Source organism: Anser brachyrhynchus, assembly GCF_964034855.1.
Source record: "Anser brachyrhynchus genome assembly, chromosome: 2".
Classification (NCBI taxonomy): domain Eukaryota; kingdom Metazoa; phylum Chordata; class Aves; order Anseriformes; family Anatidae; genus Anser; species Anser brachyrhynchus.
Genome location: NC_137695.1, coordinates 7157908 through 7176024, shown reverse-complemented (window position 1 = coordinate 7176024; position 18117 = coordinate 7157908). Strand labels below are relative to the sequence as shown.

Sequence of the window (18117 nt, the reverse complement as noted above, 5' to 3'; positions counted from 1 at the left end):
TTCTCTTATGGTCTACGGACTTGGAGATGCAACAAAAATAACACTCCAGTGTAATGAAAGGCTGCAGTACAAATCAATATACTCTGTAATCAGCAAGTCAGGTAAATAGAAAGCTAATGTGTATCACATAGTTCAAAAAATTCATTGTCCCTTGATATTTCTCTCAGGTGCTTTCTTATGTCTGGTTATTTAGTATTTCATTCCTGTTATACCTATACCTGTTATTCATATCTGTTTTATCTTCTTTTTTTTTCTTTCTTTCTAATCTTTCTTTAAGTACTCTAAGTACTGTTTTTTGCTGTTGTTTTAGTTTGTTTCTTTAAGTGTTTATGATTGCTTATTGATGTTTCATGCCTACACTGAAACAGGAATCAGTATCTGAGCTGGAAACGAGTCTGTGGCAAGCCAGTTTATTGAAAACATCAAAAAAAAATTGAAAACATTGAAAAATCACAATGAATGCTTCTACCAAACTGATGTCTCCAGTCTGGTGCTTTTACTAAACATGAATGAAAAATTCTTCAGGAGTTACTGGGGCATACTCATCACTATCAGTAATAGCTGGTGCTTTTCAGCATGGCATCTCGAAGTACATTACTAAGCAAGTCCTGAACAAGAAGATCAGTAAAAGCTATTGAAGTATATCTTTGGAGAATTTTGTTAAGGAACCTCGATATTCTTTTGCCTTAAGAACAGTCACTGCCTGTCTACTGATGTTGGCTGGATCAGTGTGAGACACGATTGAATTCAAGTCTGGAACTGTGTTGAATGGCACAGAAAAAATGAGGCTTGGCAAGAGGGGTTAGAACAGCATTATTTTCCATGATAGTCTTTCCTTTTCTGTGCTCTTACAAAATACTGTAGTACTGTGTGCCATGGTACTCGGGTATTCTCACATGGATTGCTGCATCCAGCTCTGAGGCCCCAGCACCAGAAGGACAGGGACCTGTTGGGGTGAGTCCAGAGGAGGCCACGAGGATGCTCAGAGGCTGGAGCACCTCTGCTGTGGAGCCAGGCTGAGGGAGTTGGGGTTGTTCAGCCTGGAGAGGAGAAGGCTCCGGGGAGACCTCACAGCGGCCTGCCAGGGCCTAGAGGGGGCTGCAGGAGAGCTGGGGAGGGACTCTTGGTCAGGGGGTGTGGTGATAGGGCAAGGGGGAATGGCTTTAAAGTAAGAAAGGGGAGATTTAGATTAGATATTAGGAAGAAATCCCTCATGATGAGGGCGGCGAGGCCCTGTCCCAGGCTGCCCAGAGGAGCTGTGGCTGCCCCATCCCTGGCAGTGCCCAAGGCCAGGCTGGATGGGGCTGGGGGCAGCCTGGGCTGGTGGGAGGGGTCCCTGCCCAAGGCAGGGGACTGGAATTAGATGGGCTTTGAGGTCCCTTCCAACCCAAACCATTCTCTGATTGTACACTTATGGCTGTGAATCTCCTGCAGTGGAAGCATAGGCTGTGATGGCTGTGTGCAAACATCTCCAGATGTAGTATCCTGCATGAAGCACAATAAAAGTCAGTGGAATTTTACAAAATTTAAGTGATTTGAAGTTGTGTTGGATGGACAGAAAATGGTAGTTTCTCCTACAAGTGGATAACACTGCTGCCTCTGAAAAGATTTTGTTAGCACATGGGTATTAACTAATACAACATATTTCCAAGATATGTTGTAAGAGGATAGTTTGTTTCTGGCCTAGAAGAGTTTGTGTCTAGGACATAAACCACAGCTAAGCAACTTTGGTGTTTTTTTTATATTGTTCATTTTTCTTGTCTGTGGATGATGTGATTTTAAGGCAGTGGTGGTAAGGGGAGATATGTGCCAGCAGGCTGTTTGTAGGGTCATGAAGTTTGTGGGCCATCCACCTGATCCTTGTTTTGCTGTCCTCTTAGGGCTCTGGTAGATGTGGAATAGTTTAGAAGAGCCACTGGCTGCCAGGGGGATAGTTCAAAATCAGTCCTCATGAAAAAAGGAGGCATCTCAAGTCTTCAGTTTTCCTGAAACCTACATTTGACAGAGAGACCTGTCCTAACACTTGCCTCCAGAAGTGGGTGATATGTAGCATGTGGTTTTTGTCATTGGAAAGCACCTGGGACAGAGGGTCTCCTTTGATAAAGGTCTTGCAGGAAGGGGAGACCAGAAATAATTTCCTTTAAAAAAAAAAAAAGGCATGGATTTGTGGCGTGGTTGTGCCACAACAGCAGTTACCCATACGAAGTTGTATTGCTGCAGTTATATTTGTGTAGGTGAAATGGTTATATCCCCTTTGAGTGCATACAGCTGTAGCAGCAGAAAGGTGCGTTATATTTCTGGTAAGGAAGGTATGTTGCTATAGGGTATTGGGGAATTAAATAACTATTTCAGAGTTTTGTTTTTCTAATGAAATTCTGAGGGTGGAATGGAACCAGCAGTATGTTTTTATAGGGTTTATATATAGGGAACAGGTGCCATTTACTATATCCCATTAAAACAACAATAGAAATGAGCAAAGGTTTTATTCATTGATTTTAAAAATACATTGGAAAGTATCATGAATATCTTTTCAACATTCCAAAAGGAAAGATAATTTTCAAATCATGTTTACTGTATGAATCACCTTCAATACTGCTTCATTACTTATTTGTCTAGTCAAATTGTACCGCATTGAAATTTAGCCAAGTTGCTTCATTAGCAGTTTTGCTAATCTTTGCTCTAGCTCTTTCAGGTATTTCAAATGCTGTTGTGATAAAGTTTTAGTTTCTAAAACAAGTAACCTGAAAATAGAGAAGGAAACAAACAAACAGAAGATTGCTCCTGTATCTGGAATAGCAGCCAAAGTGAGTTTCTGTTGCAGTCCAGGATCTTCGTTACAAAATCTCACTTTACATTGGGCTGTAAAGCAACCGATTACTTAGAGAAGATCTTCCTTGACTAATAAAAGTACTAGGCTTTCAGGAGGTTGATCAGGGCAACTAGGAAGACTGTTTTGCTGTTTTAAGTTTAACTCTTTTTTTTTTTTTGACTAAATTTTAGGTGTTACTGAAGATCTTCATCGTGAGACATACAACCCAAGCCTCCTTGCTGCTTCGGAAATTCTGGGTGCTTTTTTATTGGGGAAAGGGTAAAAGTCTAGTTTGTGGCAAGCTGGCGTGCATTTTGTAGAGGAAATGTATTGCTGCATCCAAACTGCCGAAGCGGCTGATTTCAGTGGAGGCTTTTGGCAGCCTTCTGAAACGTTGCTGCCGTTCTCTTTGCTGAAACCGTTCGACATGCTCGAACTTCCCAGCTGACTGAGCACGGATAGTTCACTCGCACCTTCTAATTCCTGGTGCTGCAGTGGGCCGTTTTCCTTTGAAATCAGTCTCTGGTTGTCAAAACTGCATGGTCCGTTCCTGCAGCCGGAAGGATCCCAGGGAACTTCTTGACAAGGGGCTTGTGCCAGGCGGTGAATTCCCAGGTGAGTGCGCCATGGTGAGTTGTCTTGCACATTGCCATTGCTGGTCACCTCCAGTCTGACCTTTCTGATGGGAACATGTTCTGTAAATGACTTCGATTTTCTAACTTTTTTATTAATTAAAACAGCGCTGACCATTGATTCTGGGAGAACAGATTCCTGTGCACCTGCAAGAGAATTGCATATATGCAATTTATTATTGTGGCAGAAATTAAGGGTCTAATTTCTGTAGCACACACTGCTCCATTAAAGCTCTTCAGCTGCGTTTATCAGTACTCTTTCCATCTTTGACTGAGAGTAGTACAAGTTCGTTTGATGCCAAATTACGGAGTAGAAGTATTTCACGTTCAGTTTTGAGGACATAAATGCTACGATAGGATCGGTCAAAAGATAATGGAGATTTATCAAGTCAATATTGATCTAAGCACTACTCTAAGACTCATTAACAGCACAGATTGAGAATTGACTTTTAGTAATTAACTGCTTGTAAGCAAAAATTCTTAAGGTGAACAGGGGCTTGCTCAGTGTGTTGATAGGTACTGTGATGTGAGAGAGAAAAATGTTTAACTTGATACTGCTTGAGGCTTGTATTCACAACCTAAAAATAGTCTGAAATTTTCTTCTTTTTCTGAACAAGGGATCATTAGCATATAGGTGTGTATTTTATTTTTTAATTACATTGTTTTCCATCCCTATGGCTTAATTTCTCATGCAGTATGAAAGTTACTGTTAGAAATGTATAAGATATTAAGGATAGAAATGCTAATGCTACCTTAATTACATGTAGCAGCCATCAGATTCCTGAACATGACTGGCCTGTGCCTTGAAAATGAATAGAAGCTGAACCATTATACTAAAGATAAGCAAACAGCACTGTTGTCATTGTAAGTGCTAATGAAATACACTTCAGTTACTATAAATATAGTTTAAAGTAGGAGTAGGAGTAAGAGAATGCTGACCTTATTTACAGGGTTGAGTTACAGGACCTGTGTCTGTTGCAAAATGAATTATAAAGCATATTGAAGTGAAAAAAACAGAGTGGTGATTGTATTTTGAAACAGGAGAGCTGAATAGCTGTTCAAAAGAATTGTCACCTTGAATTTGAAACGAAGCTAGTTTGAATAGGATCTTGCCTTAAAAAATGCATGCGCACACAAAAAGCCTTATAGCTGCCTTTCATATCGTTTTACAAGGACCTATTTGAAGATGCCAGACCCAGCTGATATACTGGCAGTAAATGGCCCTGTACAACAGGGCTTCAGCTGAGGAGGGGCTTCCATCACTGTCTTTGGCTCCCACTGCTCAAGCAGTGACATCGGCACAGTTTCATAGAATTTTTTCTGCTCCCTCAGCTGGCCGAGTAAGGTTGATCCGATACGAGCTGCTTTGGTGGCTCTTGGCAGTGAGAACCACGTGAGCCCATGTCTTCCCTTCTCCTGCAGTGCCACCAGGAGAGAAGAGATGAAAGGACACGCAGAGTAGAGGTATAGATGTGTCTCTGCACGTGTCTATACCGTGAAATATGCTCACGGAATTTCCTAGGGCGAAACCATTCTTACAGATAAGATCACACAGTGTTCTCTCGTGGAACAGTGAGAATCAAAGTTACAACTGGACTTTTCCCAGGAAATAAAGCTCAGCTTGGGGGCTGCAAAAAGTTCACTTGCAAAGGAGATCCTTCTAAAGTCTGCAGAAGAGCACAGTGTAGCACCAACCTACAAAGCTGGGTTTGTTCTTCACATGTGAGAGAAAAGGCGAGAGAAAGGAGGAATGGAGAGACTGAAGGGATGCAGCTTTGCGCATTTTTTGTGCATATAACTACACTCTTGGATGAACTGGCATTGATAGGCAACATCAGGTTTTATCTCAAACCATTTGAACTGGTCATCGGAAGAATTCCAGGCTGGCTCGAGCTGAACAGAGAGTTCAGGGTAGTGCATCAGTCCAAGTCAAATAGCCTGAACTGGTTTTCGGTTCAGGTTTGATTTGATTCCTTGGCTACAGGTGTGGCACACAAAATTGAGCAATGAGCTCTGATAGGAATGTTAGAGTCCTCTGTTGAGTTAACAAACATTCAGCACTCTGAACTTCTAAAGAAAGCTTGAATCAGATCTTTGGTCATTTGAAAAAATGGATTATTTTTTAAATTGCACATAATAGCCTTGTTGCAAGGTTGTCTACCTTGTGGCCTTTTCCATGTGCTCTCATCGTAGGTGCTTTTACGGTTGTGAAGTAACAAAAGTTGATCTTGCTTCAAGGTAGCTTGGGAAATTCTTGGAGATTTCTGCAGCCAGAGGCCCAATGTTTACTCTGTTGCCACTGCGTGCTCTGAATGCTATTTTAATTCCTACAGTAAACACTGCTTTTCTGCTTCGCAGCCAATGAATAATGAATGCACTGCTGTATCATCCCCTACCTGGGGAGTTTCAAGTCTTGTCAGCTTTTTTTTCTCAAATAATCAGGAACAGGCAGAAGTGTGAATGCGGCTGTGTGTTTTGGGGAAGGAACAGAAGAAAGTTGTTTTCAGGTGGCATATCAGTTAGTAACTCACATTATTTCTGAACAGCTCTGTTCAAGCTTGTAACTGAAGGAGCAGAGGGCAATATGCTGCCTCGATGTGTGCTGTTTGTTGCTGCTTGACATGCTCTTGGAAACCGATGCATGTAACAGCTTCAAAGTGCTGGGCTATGTAATAGGTTTTTCCAAATTCCAACCCATAGGAATGTTTAAGATTAACTTTCAGGACACAGAGAGCTCAGCATAACAACAACAACAAAAAATCAGCTGCTTCTAACAGCAACATTAATCCTTTCCACATGGCTTGCTTAAAAGTTCAATGCAGAGGTTTGTGTTTTTGTGAATGTTTTGAGTTATGTGTATATACATGAAAACATGTATGTGAACTTCTAAATTTTAAACTTCCTAGAAACCGTACAGCCCTGCTTTATCTTTCTTTAATCTTCTATTGCTGTACTGGAAGAAAAAAAAAAAAAGGATACATTCGTTATATCTGAAGTTTCGTCTGAATTTCACCTAAATACAGACCTCTGCTTCCTTTCTTTACATGGTTTATGTTGTTGCAATAGTTGACTAGATGGCCTGTTCTGTCCTCAAGTTAGTTGCCTTCTCATACCTTATAAAAATAACCCTGTATATTCATATCCTTTTCTTCCTCACAGAGGCTTAAATTCTTTTAACATTACAATTTCTAGACATTTGAATGAAATGATACTGAAGAAGTTAATCTGTTTTATGGCTCATTATGTGTTTTTTTTTTTTTTCAATTGTTTTGATGATATGGTCTGGCTGCAAAAATAAAGAACTGCTGAAAAATGTAGAAGAAAATGTAAAGAGTGGAAATAGCCTAAGTTCTGCATTTGTTGAGCTAAATACTTATATTGGAGGTGAAGGAAGCAGGTTTTGCATATTATTATTACATTCATTCATTATTACATAATATTACATTCAAAGACAACTTCATTAATGGACTTAGTATTCTCAATACCACTAACTTAGAAATTGAATGAAAATATATCAGAGCAATATTGTAAGGAGTAGTCTAACTAAAAACTTCAAAGTAGTTGAATGTTTGTTTTGTAAAAGCTGTCTGACATAGCAGGTAGATGATTGATACTTCATTACTTTTAAAAATATATTTTCTGAGCTATGTGCAGTGAAAATGCTTTCAAAAATCTTTTATTCAAAGATTGTATCTTAGTTACCCACTATGACTTAGTAGATTTTTTTTTTTTTAATTCAAAAGCCCAGCTTATGGCTGATATTTGGTATTGCTTCTTGTAGTCTTGTAAAAGGCATTTCTCTACGTAGGTAAAGAAGAAGAGAAAAAGAGAGAGAAGCCCAGCATTGATTGTTCTGACGGAAGCATTCAAGAGAGCAGAAATGTTGCTGGGTACATTGCACAAAGAAACTGATGATAGATGTGAAGTACGTGGCTCCTGTAAGAGTAAGCATCAGTATTAAGAACTTTACTTTCCTGACTTAAAATCTGTAAAACCTTATACCAAATACGTTCATCTGTTTCATATTCATGTTAGTGTTTCACTGCTGTGAAACTAATTTAGTTTAAGACTGCCTTTTAGTGAAATGAATTAAAAAAAACCAAACAACGAAACGACAGAAAAGGCATTCACTTTGTACCTCTCTTGAAGATGAGAATGAAAAGAACAAAGTTATTCAATATTTAAAGTAAAAGTTTTTACATCTACATTCACATCGTTTCCTATAAATCTAAGCATACCTGTTTTAAATACAATAATGTGTGACTGCAGCTTTTGCTTCTGTTTTATATGGTCATACTGCTCCTCAAGTAAGCTTACATCCATCTTGGTTGGCTGCTTATCACGATCTGAAGCTTGTTGCTCTGAGGTATGAGTCACTGAAAAAATACCAGTTATGTATTTGTAAGCCTTTACCATCTGTTCCCACAAGGAAGAAAAACTCATTCAAAAGCAGGCCACTTCCTTCATTGTGCTGGCAGAAAAAGCAAATCAAATATGAAGCATCTGAAATCTTCCTAAATGAAGAAGTAACTCTCTTCTGAGTGTGGTGATTTCTTTCAGAAGTTGTGCTGTCTTCTCTGAAGTCGTGGATTTCCGTCAGCTTGTTCTTGGGCAGCGTGTCTTGAGCTCCTGCATACAGAGTTCATGATTATAACCGGATAGTTGGATTTAATGTTGACTTAAGGTTGTGAGCACACGAGGCTTTGCCAAAAAAAACAGTGAAATACAAAACCTCATTGAACACAGTCAGGTGCAAAGAGGGCCGGATAATACTGGTTTATGTAGTAATGTTAATTCTTAAAGGGGTGCTGTCGTGGTGACCTGCCCATGACAGTAATTCCATCAGGGAAAAAAAATCTTTCTTCAGGTTTCTTTCTGTATTTTGTGCCTTTTTCCCCTCTACTCTCCCTTCCTTAATTTTCATCCAGCTTCATTCTTGTTGCAGCTTCTTTGGGCAATGGGATGGGGACTGGACTGAGAACCTTAATAACAACCTTGTTCTTATTGCTCCCTTTTCAGAATGTGTTTGAAGTATTCCCTGGTGCAAAGCCAAAACAGCGTGTGCCAACGACACTTGAAACTGGGAAGCCAGAGATAGGAATGCCTCCCTTGCACTCATTCAGTTTTTCTGCATTTCTATAAAATGAAATAACCTGCAGAAATAATAATTTATTTACTGAGAGCTGAATAAACTCTTCGAACATGTGGTGAGTCACATTTTAAACATTCTTACATGTTACAGTGTTATCTAATAATTATATAAAAAAAGTGCATGGCTTTTGGTCATGTCAATGAAAGTATGAGACTGTCTGAAGTATCAGCTGTAAGTTTCTGTCCCTGAAATAGGTCCACTTGATGCTGTTACAAGAGTCCAAGAAAGTCGCATGGGAGAAAATAATGCTGTTAAACAGCAGTGTCAATATAATTGTTCAGCTGCTAGGTTCCTTGCAGTGAGAAACATGACACAAAAACAGTGTGAAAGGGCAGTGTGCGGAAGGAACGCCTGTGTGCTGTATTTTTCCAGTTACTGGCAGAAATTATGCTCTCGTTTGCATTATAAATGATTGACTGAATCAGGCTCGAAATCTACAGATCTGAGGAACCTGTCTGGAAGTTGTGTGTTTACAGGTGACAAAGCTCTGGCTACAGAGTTATGCGCATAGAGTTCTGGTACGGCTCAACACACTCGTGTAAATCTGCTTTAATTCACTTCTGCCTTCCAAAAGTGCTTGTGTCTTGCAAATCACGTTCCCTACCTCAGCTGCCGTCTTGTTCTACCCTTGTGTCCTGGTTTCAGTTAGGACAGAGTTAATTTTCCTCCTAGTAGCTGGTAGGGTGCTATGTTTTGGATTAGGATGAGAAGAGCGCTGATAACATGCTGATGTCTTAATCGTTGCAGAGCAGTGCTTACACCAAGCCAAGGACTTTTCGGCTTCTCGCTCTGTCCTGCCAGCGAGCAGGCTGGGGGTGCAGCAGGAGCTGGGAGGGGACAGACCCAGGACAGCTGACCCAAACTGGCCAAAGGGGTATTCCATACCATCTGGCGTCATGCTAAACAATATATAGGGGTGGCTGGCCGGGGTGGGGGGGCCGGCTGCTCGGGGATAGGCTGGGCATCGGTCAGCGGGTGGTGAGCAATTGCATTGTGCATCACTTGTTTTGCACATATTATTATTATTATTATTATTATTATTATTATTATTATTATTATTAATTTTCTGTCCTAATAAACTGTCTCTATCTCAACCCACAGGCCTCAGTTTTTCTCGTTTCTCTCCCCCATCCCAGAGAGGGAGGGGGGAGGGTGAGCGAACGGCTGTGTGGTGTTTAGCTGCCGGCCGGGTTAAAACCACAACACCTTGCCAGGGAAACAAAAGTAAGCACAATACTCTGTCAGACACTGTGGATACTCCTCAGGTTAGCCTCTCTCTCTTGACCCTTGAAAAATCATGTGTTGTGTTAAGAGATGTTCTGATGTTTCATGGCTCTGGTATTATCTGCGTGGATATCCTGCCTTCAGCAGTGACAAACACCCGGTGGTCTGTGGAAAGGAATACCTCTGCCGCCTTGTTTTTTCAGTCTTCTGACTTGGTGGCACATGGAGTCCCCCTTTGGACCTTCAGGCAGTTGGTTCCTTACATTGGGGCAGGAGATTTAATTAACCCCGTTACACTTTGAGCTGGTACTCGATACAAACATTATTAATGGTCATAAAAGTTACCCAAGCTTTTTAAAATTCCAGGCACAGTGTTTGACTCACTGCCCTCCTAAGAAAGTGACTTGTACAACCCGAGTGTGTGTTGCAGACAGAATTACTGTGGTAACATCCTTTGATGTGACATGTGGGCTCTGTCTTAAAAGACAGACATTTAACTTCTCATTAGAAGAGCATGTAAAGTGTGAGTTTGTATCTGATCAGAAAGTATTATGATTTTTTAATCATTTGTACAATACCAGCACCTCAGGCTCGTGGAAGAGCCATCGCTCTTGGCTACGCAAATGCATTATACAGGGCGGTCTCTTCCCAGGTTGCAAGGGTAAATAGCAAAAATATAAAAAGGGAATAGAAAACAGAAGCCCAGTGAAATTCAGCAAATGAGTCCAAGTGGCATAGTTAGATCAGTGGAACCAGGAATAGGACAAGTTTTGTGTTACAGAGCCAATCCCTTACACGTTGCAGTTTTTTCTTTTCAGGGGAAGCTTGTGAACATGGCATCTTGATTCGGTCTCAGGAGGTGTGCTCGTGTGTACGTATGTATTTGTGGGTCCGTACTTTGCTTGCTCTCAAGGTGTGTATGTGCATACATACGTGTGTGTGTTTTGTGAATAAGTTGCAGCCAGGATATGATTCATAAAATGAGGTGCAGGGCTAATTTGCAGAGGCTCACAAAGTAAATAGGGATGTGTTTTTGATGTATGGTGAGTTGATGTAACTAATCCTTGTTACACCACTGACATAAACTTGCAAACTGGTTACCCATGGCTTCTTACGCCATAATGGAACAACTTCCTTCGTACCCCTAGCCTGTTTAAGTGCTGCTAATGAAAAGAAAAAAAATCTTGTCACATACACACACAAAATTGAAATCATGACACTGGTTTAAATCAGTCATTCAGTCTTTAAACACTTGCATCTGCAGACCCCTGTACGCTTTAAAAATACGCAGCAGATGGCACTATTGGAGTGGTATGGCTGCAGGCTTGCCTTAGTCCTAAAATGTTAGAGGTCCAGATTTGGTTTGTAGGTTGCTGAGGAATAGAAGCAGTCGAGCCATTTCTTATCACTGGTAGATGTATTTCCTAACAATACTACAGGTTTCGAAAACTTACTGCCATGATTAGGTTTCTGTACAAACTTGTCTGTCTCTAATTGAACAAACTCCTCTCAAAAACATCGTCTGAGTGATTTTAATTTGATTATCCACTGAAGTCTGAAGTGCTATATTTTCTCTTAAGTCTGTTCTTCCACCACACAATGGAAGCAATTTTTCATTTCCTTGAGGCAAAATAAATTTGAGAGTACTTCATAATCCAAAAGCAATGGCTTTTAGAACTCGAAGTAGATGCTTACTGCCCTTGACCTTGGTTGCAAAATCTCATTTAAAAAGATGCAACTAATTCTCAGGCTAATTAATTTGTGAGTAGTAAATTAATTTTTTATTAAAAAATGTTTGGGGGATTTTATAGGAATAATTGTTGATTTAAAGATAATTAAAAAATGCTCCTAACAGTTAACTGTGACTGAATGCACTTCCTGCAACACTGGATTTTCCTGCACACCTGGGACTGGAGGTATGTATGATTATTCAGACTGTTCATGTGGAGAATTACAGGCATATGTCCTACACTGTTTGTGCAGGTTGTAAAGGTAGAATACAAATAGCTAGATTTTAACTAGCACTGAGATGGAAAAAGTTACTATGATAATCCCCTTTCTGTAACTTTCTATATACTTTTTTTTTTTTTACTCAAACACAGTATGTAAGTATTAGAAACTGACTATTGTTAGAAAATGTAAGAACAAAAAAAAAGGTAGAAACAAGGTGACTGCTATTATTTGTGCTCCAGACAATATTATCAGAATCAATAGTAATTATTTACTTTTTAATGATTTTTTTTTTTATAAGGACACGTGTATTTCTGTTATTTGAAAGCATAACTTTAAAGCATGCTACAGTCCGGGATTGCTTAAGTAGTTTGAGCACAGGACTCTCTGATGATGCAAGACCTTTTTTTGGTGTTCTTTGTATGTCCATGCTAATGGGATGAAGGTGCCCATGATGCAAGTTTTCAGAATGATTTTGAGACGTTTCATCTGATCTGCTGACTTTTTATGTGCTTTTAGACATGAAGGGTTCAAGCGTATCAAAGGGAGAGCAGCCCAGCTGTCCTCAAGTCCCTCTGAAGGTTTGGTGAGCCCGGTTCTTAGGTAGTCCTTCTTCAACTTTCCTTGATAGGATTCTATTTTCCCTTGTTATCTCTTGGGGACTTTAGGTAAATATAATTATGTAATGTGTGTGTATTTAGGTATATGCTTTCATCTGTACTCGGTGCTGTGCAGTACCCTTTGCAGAACCACAGCGGGTTTTGTTCTTTGTTTTTTTTTTTTTTTTTTTGTGGGTGGTAAATGCAGCCACACTGAAATCACCGGGTTCATCTAAGTCAAATTAAATTGTGCTGGTTGTGAGGAGTTAAATGCAGCAGATGTCCTGTATGTGCTGTTTTTGTTTGTTTGTTTGTTTGTTTTTGTGTCTGGCACAGGCAGCATTTAAAAACCCCTTTTCTTCCATCTTGACTCTGTTGGGGCTGAGGATTAAACAACTTTCCTTTAGATTGTTAACTGCTATGGAAAGTAAATTAAAATGCTAAACTTTGATCTGTTAGAGGGCTACTTGCTCTGTTGGCTGCCTGCATCATTAGGACTAGACTTTCTCCCTCTGTATGAACAATCAGCATCCAAAACTTAGGGTCAGGTTTTGGTGTTCATTTTGTAGTTTTGTTGTCCTTACTCACTGAGCACTTCTGAGATGCCCGTTTAGAAGTGACAGTGTGCAGAGGCAAGTCAAAGAAGAAACTGAAGTTATTTACGATTTAGACTTTCTAAACAAATGAACCCTGACATCTTCCTTCACTGTTTACCTTCCTTCGTGGTTCTAGGTTTTCTTAAATTAGTATGAACAAGATGGTTATGTTCAGTCTGTTTTGACATCATAAAACTATCCATGAGAAGAGGGTGAGATGGAAGGTGGGTTGCCTTCAGAATAGACCTTGAGAGGATTTTGGAAATTGATTGAAGTTTCCTTGATTCTGCAGATGTCTTAAATTCCAGTTACTGATGAGCAGCGTTCACGTTTGTGGTACTGCTATCTAAATGTCTTTTCTATATCAGCTACTTCTCAAGAGTGTTTCCTATCCATATAGTTATGATGGCTATAGCTCTTTGAGATGACATCAACCTGTGTTTATTTGTTCGTGCAACAGACATAACCATAGAGGAACTCAGGGAGAAGTTCTAATTTCAAGTAGGGCCTAAAAAGAATTGGATAAGCTATGTAAATTTTATGCCTCAATTTTTTCCACCTGTAAACTATGTGATTTTTATTTATTTTTGATTGTAAAATGCTTTTTGATCCTTGCAGGTTAATGCTGAACAGTGTGAGGCTTGGCCCTTATTATTTTCCACTTAAGGCATTGTTTCAGTAAGAATGAATTGATCTTTGATTGTTTTCAATCAATAAAATGTACTTATCTGTAAGTGGAGTTTGATAAGAATCAAATGCAGCATAAAAGAACCGGTTAATCTCTTGTTAATGAAAAGTTTTATCTGGATGACAACATCTTGCTTTTGAGCTTTAGGACACAAACAACTTAAGAATTCATCTTCAAGGAAATCTGCAGGTGTGTAAGTTTTAATAGGCCTTGCAAATGACGCTAGTTAAGGTAGTTCTCTGAAGAGGATGGTTAAGTGCCACTGCTATTGTGAGAATGAATATGGACTTGAAATTGTACAGACAGGGGAGAAAAGCGTCCTAAAAATAAGTTGCTATTCAGAAACGTTCTTCACTTCACTTCCATGCAGAGATCTCATGAGGAGTTTGTACTGCGCTTCATAATCACTAGTAACCTAACTGAAGTCAATGACATTACATCTGTAAAACTGGAGTATGTAAAACCAGAAACAATTTCACAGTGCCTGATTCAGTACCTCCCGAAGTCAACATCTTCTGTTGAATTCAGTAGAAGTGAAATTGGAGGATTTTATGTACTTGATTAAATACAAGCTGCAAATTGACCCAAACACATGAAACTGACAATGTAACTGAGACTGTGCAGTTGAGCCATCATCTGAATTCTTTGCTTATATCTTTTGTTCCTGTACATTCATGTGCTGTTATATGGAATCCTGTGCCAATTCTTCATGAGAGGCTCCTCTTCATTAAAGCACCTTAATTAGTTAATGCAGTCCAATGCCTAAAAGCTTTAATAGCATAGAATCACAGAATGGTTTGGGTTGGAAGGGTCCTTAAAGCCCATCTAATTCCAGTCCCCTGCGATGGGCAGGGACCCCTCCCACCAGCCCAGGCTGCCCCCAGCCCCATCCAGCCTGGCCTTGGGCACTGCCAGGGATGGGGCAGCCACAGCTCCTCTGGGCAGCCTGGGACAGGGCCTCAGCTCCCTCCCAGTAAAGAATTTCCTCCTAATTTCTAATCTAAACCTACATTTTTTTTTTTTTAATTTAAAGCTGTTACCGCTATCCTATCATAGAATCATAGGATGATTAAGGTTGGAAAACACCTCCAAGAACCCGAATGGTCCAATGATCCCCCTACTACCAATATTACCCACTAACCCATGTCCCTAAGTACCACGTCCAACCTTTCCTTAAACACTCCCAGGGAATCTACAGCCCCTGACCAAGAGTCCCTCCCCAGCTCTCCTGCAGCCCCCTCTAGGCCCTGGCAGGCCGCTGTGAGGTCTCCCCGGAGCCTTCTCCTCTCCAGGCTGAACAACCCCAACTCCCTCAGCCTGGCTCCACAGCAGAGGTGCTCCAGCCTCTGAGCATCCTCGTGGCCTCCTCTGGACTCACCCCAACAGGTCCCTGTCCTTCTGGTGCTGGGGCCCAGAGCTGAATGCAGCACCAGGTGCATGTCAATATGCAGATAAGGAACTAAATTATCCAGTAAGATTGTGGAATGATTACACCTAAATAAGGTATGTTTTCAGTCTCAATGTAACAACTATGTCTCAGTAACTGGTTTGGGCTTCCTCTAGTGGAACTCGTACATAAGATTTTTGCTAGATCTTTGTTTTACAGATTTTCACCCATTCACAGGACAATCAGTAAAATTAAAGTAGGTAACAGCTGTCTAGATACATTGCTTTTAAACATTAAGTATTTATTCTTAGAGCGAATAATGAGACTCTCCACAGCATTTGGAGGTATGATCAAATAAAATGGTTACCACAAAATCAAGTGCAAAAGTAACTTCCAGAAAAAAGTGCATATTTACAGAAAGGAAAACATTTTAAATGCTACAGAGCCATCTCATTAGAAAGAACAGCAACTTTGTATTTAATTTATGGTACTGTGGTATGCCGCGTTATCAGTACTTGGTTGAACATTGCTGGAGATTGTGTGATAACAGAGTACCAGCGGTGCTAAGCAGAAAAGGGATGACCTTTAGAGAATTGTTATTGTTCAGATATCTTTCCAGTAGGTAGGTCTAGTGCTCATGCTGAGGTTTTTGTTTAGGTGATGTTTTATTGTTGTGTTATGCGGAGCTTAACGTTGTAAACATCTCCCACTTAATTAGCAGCATTGCATGTGACTGTCAGATTACTTGGCAAATACACAGGAATTTATCTGACCCAGCTTAGTATGTTTAATGTTTCTGAGGCTAATTAAAGACCCATGAGAATTCTTACTGGGAAAAGGATAACTGTGCCAGCAGGCCTAACAGTGCCAGGTCTAACATGGGCTGCCTTCGTATTGCATGTGCATAACTGATGGCTGTGCAGTGATTCTTAGCTGTCTTCTTGTTTCTGCTGCGCCAACCTCTGTTGATGTACAAATGTGAACTATCAGTTTGGGACTCGAGAATATTTGGCTGCCCCACTACATAAAATAGCTAGGTAGAGGCCCCAGATCTGCTGGAAGCAGACGGATCGGTCGCTTTGTAGCTGTTCATGGACTTCTCGTACCTTTGTAGGCAGGTACAAGTATTTTATATGGCCTGCATAAATCAGGATAGCTGGACTACAGTCAGTATGCTAATCCTAACTTATATCAAACAAAGGTCTGGTCTAGCTGTTCCCTAGTTTGTTGGCACATCTAAGATGATGTGATGATATCAAAGCATGGTAATTAGGCTGGCACTGTTTTTGAAAGAGTTCACTGCTCTAATTTGTATGATTTCTTTGTTACCTGCACACCTGTGCAAAGCTGAAGGGTGCAGTTAAATCTAAGTTTTTATATCAGGGTAAAACCGGGATCAGAGGCAGAGTTTGAAACAAAGTGAGAATAAAAAGTGAAAACTCCTTGTATGTAGGATTATGCAATACAGTTAAAATAATTTGTTTTGCAATGAATTGAAATGAGTGTGGGGTTGAAGTTAACTTGACAGTCAGGAAGAAAAAAACAAACACATCAATTAGCTTAACAGTTATAACTTACTAAAAGATCCAATGGCCTAGCAGAGCATAAAGGTATTGCTTCTCTGTCAGGTCTGGGCATAACTGCAGAAACTGGTTGATAGGAAAAGGGGAAGAAACTCGCTTTTCCCTTTACCCTGCTCTATGTGTCCTGTGTGATTAATCTGTGCTTTGCCTCAAGCTGTTAATCTCTGATCGTGACATTTCAATTATAAATGGCATTCTGTCCATCCCCTCTGGAAATTTTGGATTTGTCAGTGCTAAAACATCAATGGTACGTGAATGCAACTTCACTGGTAACTGTACAGTTAAGCTTTGTTTGCTTTCAAGAAACAATTTTAGAGGTTATGGTAGTAACTGTCAGCAGGAGCTTTAATGCAGAAAGAACAACAGCAATGCAAATTTTCTGCACACAAACTACTACATTTGAGAGAATTTGACTTGATGGAAGGATGTGCAACAGAGTGACAGGATGAGACAACGATTCTCTAAACTTCCCTCTTTTCTTTAGAAAAACCTAAGGAGTAAAAGTAACATTAACTTTCCCATTCTGTCCTTGAGTGGATTCTACCAAACTTGCACTGTTGTTCCAGTTTAAGGAGATCTGATAACACGTGGGTTGTTATCCCAATCCCATAACTCTTCCGTGCTGTTTAAAATGAAGTATTTCATGCAGCAATCTGTCCATTGAATGATCTCATTGCCGAATAATATAATGGATTCTTACCTCCCCACAGGATTGCTTTACGTATTTATAAACTATTGTTTCCTTTCGCATAACTACCACCTCCTTCTATTATCTTTTCAAAAGTTGCACAGCTGTCTCTTTCTGAAGTCATGTATTATTTTTATGGCTTTCTTCAGGACCGACTTCAATTTCTCTTACTTTTTGCGAGTAGTTGTACTTTGAAAACTGCAGCACTTCAAGCCTTCAAATTCCATATCTGTTACTTATTTATCAGAAATATGCAGTAAGTTAAAGGGCAAAGCAAGCTTCTCCTCCCTGGCTCACCCGTCACATTCTGCATTAATGGAGAAGCCTGGGTGTGTTACTTGATCCTTTCTCTTCTGGTAAGAGTTATACTAAGGAAACAGTTCTTGGTAACATTTTAAAAACTGTATTTTCTTCACAGTCTCTTCTTGCTTAAATGAGACCTTTGTCCGGGACAGGTCCATCCAGCATGAACTCCTTCAGGGCAGGGAAAAACCACCAACACCAGACACTGGAAGCCATCTGATTTAAGGAAACCAAACTACAAACTGGGTGACAATTCTACATGCCTTTGTTTTCAAGTGGACTGTTAGTGCTTTCTTCATTCGGACATTTCCTGATTGCGAACTATTTAGATATATTTGCAGGATTAAACTGTGAAGTGTTGGACAACACCACTGTATGCATTTGAAGGGATCCCCACACTATAAATGTTTCCCAGACCACTTTAAATTAAATTCTTATTTAAAGATTTTATGATTCCATGTCTTTGGGAGTTCTAATACAGGCACTGTCAACACAGAGTATTCAAA

General features: G+C 40.0%; 1 protein-coding gene and 1 long non-coding RNA gene across 2 annotated transcripts; one reads left to right on the top strand and one right to left on the bottom strand.

Moving 5' to 3' along the window:
* Positions 1-2466: 2466 nt before the first annotated feature.
* On the bottom strand, positions 2467-8376 carry LOC308189265 (uncharacterized protein C9orf152). Its single transcript, XM_080579094.1, has 2 exons — positions 7680-8376; positions 2467-3588 (listed from the first exon to the last, which is right to left on the bottom strand). The coding sequence occupies exons 1-2, from the start codon at positions 7882-7884 to the stop codon at positions 3017-3019; spliced, it is 777 nt and encodes a 258-aa protein (XP_080435220.1). The 5' UTR covers positions 7885-8376; the 3' UTR covers positions 2467-3016.
* A 284-nt stretch (positions 8377-8660) lies between these two features.
* Positions 8661-11613, top strand: LOC308189266. Its single transcript, XR_013946221.1, has 3 exons — positions 8661-9571; positions 9695-9817; positions 10636-11613. It is a non-coding gene; the product is annotated as an uncharacterized lncRNA (long non-coding RNA).
* Positions 11614-18117: the final 6504 nt, after the last annotated feature.